At 44.0% G+C, this 2321-nt stretch overlaps 1 protein-coding gene across 1 annotated transcript; it reads left to right on the top strand.

The window, feature by feature from the left end:
* Window positions 1–1399: 1399 nt before the first annotated feature.
* Window positions 1400–1856, top strand: LOC140183091 (uncharacterized). The gene is made up of 2 exons (XM_072231103.1): window positions 1400–1729; window positions 1821–1856. Exons 1-2 carry the CDS (start codon window positions 1400–1402, stop codon window positions 1854–1856), a joined length of 366 nt encoding a protein of 121 aa, XP_072087204.1.
* Window positions 1857–2321: the final 465 nt, after the last annotated feature.

The following is a 2321-nucleotide window of genomic DNA, read 5'->3' as shown; positions in this document are numbered from 1 at the left end:
CAAAGATGAATACACCTTCATTAATAGGAACCTCCCATATGACCTCAAAGAGGAACTCTCTCAACTCCTGAAACAAAATAGAGACCTGTTTGCATTCATACCAGCCGACATGCCAGGAATAAGCCCCGACCTAATGTCCCACCGACTCACCGTGGACCCCAAAGCTAAACCCGTGGCACAAAGGAGACGAAAAATGTCACCTGACCGGGCCGTCAAGGTCAAAAAGCAAGTTAAAGCCTTGCTCGAAGCCAACTTCATCAGGGAACTCCCCTACACGACCTGGCTAGCCAACGTCGTGCTAGTGAAGAAATCTAACGGGAAATGGCAAATGTGCGTCGACTACACAGACCTCAACAAGGCCTGCCCAAAAGATGCCTTTCCCCTACCAAACATCGACGGACTAGTAGACGCCGCATCCGGCCACCGATACCTCAGCTTCATGGACGTATATTCCGGCTACAACCAGATCCCGATGCACCGACCAGACGAAGAGAAGACAGCGTTCATCACCCCAGACGGGACATACTGCTACACAGTGATGCCCTTCGGCCTGAAAAATGCCGGAGCCACCTATCAAAGACTCGTCAACAAAATATTTCAAAACCTATCCGGAAGCAAATTAGAAGTCTATATAGACGACATGCTCGCCAAAACTGAATCCGGCGAACAACTCACCAACGACCTCAAGGTCATCATGAACACCCTACGAAAACACCAAATGCGGCTCAACCCAACAAAATGCGCCTTCGGAATGGAGGCAGGAAAGTTTCTCGGCTTCATGATCACAAAACGCGGAGTTGAAGCAAACCCAGAGAAATGTCATGCCGTCCTCGAGATGACAAGCCCAAAAAACCTTAAAGAAATCCAAAAACTCACCGGCCGATTAACGGCGTTATCACGTTTCCTCGGGGCATCGGCTCAAAAGGCAATCCCCTTCTTCAAACTAATGAAAAAAGGAACACCTTTCGAATGGGAGACGGAATGCGAAGAAGCTTTCCAATATTTTAAGAAAGTCCTAACGGAACCACCAATCCTCGCCAAACCCCAGACAGGGGAGACACTCTACTTGTACCTCTCCATAACAGAAGAGGCGCTCACAGCAGCACTTATCCGTAAAGACGAGAAAAAAGAACAAAAACCCGTATACTTCATAAGCAAGGTCTTACAGGACACGGAGAGCCGCTACTCACGCTTAGAAAAGCTAGCTTTCGCACTCCTTACGGCCTCCCGACGCCTACAACAATACTTCCAGGCCCATCCCGTGACGGTCCGAACCGACCAAGCGGTTAAGCAGGTATTACAGAAACCCGACCTAGCAGGCAGAATGCTAGCATGGTCCATCGAACTATCCCAGTTCGATATCAAGTTCGAACCCTGATACGCGATCAAAGCACAAGCCATGGCCAACTTTATCGCCGAAATGACACCAAGAGACTCCACCCCCGAGTCCTGGAAGCTACACGTTGACGGCTCCTCGAACATCACCTCCGGGGGCGCCGGAGTCATCCTCGAAAGCCATAACGGAGTCGTAATCGAACAGTCAGTACGGTATGAATTTCCGGTCTCAAACAACCAAGCAGAATATGAGGCCCTCTTGGCAGGCCTAGCTTTAGCTCGGGAAGTCGGAGCAAAAATCATAGAGGTAAATACCGATTTCCAAGTAGTCAGCTCCCAAATTAACGGAGACTACCAGACACGGGATCCCCTACTCCAACAATACATTGCCAAGGTAAATAAACTAAAAGAAGGATTCGAACACGTTACCATACAACACGTTCCTAGGTAAATAAATCATTACGTAAAAATGAAAATGATGGTAGAATGCCAATGCTTCTAGCAGATGGAAATTTGGGTGAAAATGGTGGTGGAGCCAGTATTTTCAGTATTTTTTAAGTTATAGAGCCAAGAATGCAATTAGATTTTTTTTGTTTTGATGTCAATTTTTTTTACGGAAATAATAGAATGATTTATCAAGGAAGAGAAGTCATATATTTCTATTTCTTAAAAAAACTATGAATTAACTTTTCGAAAAGTTAAAAGTTCTTTTTAAAGTAGTGACAAATACACATACTGTGACATAATTTAAGAGTAAAAAAAAGTAACTTCTGCTACTTCCCAAATGCACTCTAAAAAATTATAATGCTTATTTATTGTAATGAGTTCGAAATTCGAATGGTTTCAATGTTACAACTTAAATAAAAGAAATTTCATATATACAAGTAAGCAATCGAGTGCTTTCAAATTCTAGACTATATAGTAGTATATATAATATATATTGTCAAGTGGTTTATTATTGAAGGAAAGTCAGGAGCATGTCCTTT

The sequence above is a fragment of the Arachis hypogaea genome, chromosome 20, assembly GCF_003086295.3.
Source record: "Arachis hypogaea cultivar Tifrunner chromosome 20, arahy.Tifrunner.gnm2.J5K5, whole genome shotgun sequence".
Taxonomy (NCBI): Eukaryota; Viridiplantae; Streptophyta; class Magnoliopsida; order Fabales; family Fabaceae; genus Arachis; species Arachis hypogaea.
This window is presented reverse-complemented; position numbering and strand designations above follow the sequence as displayed.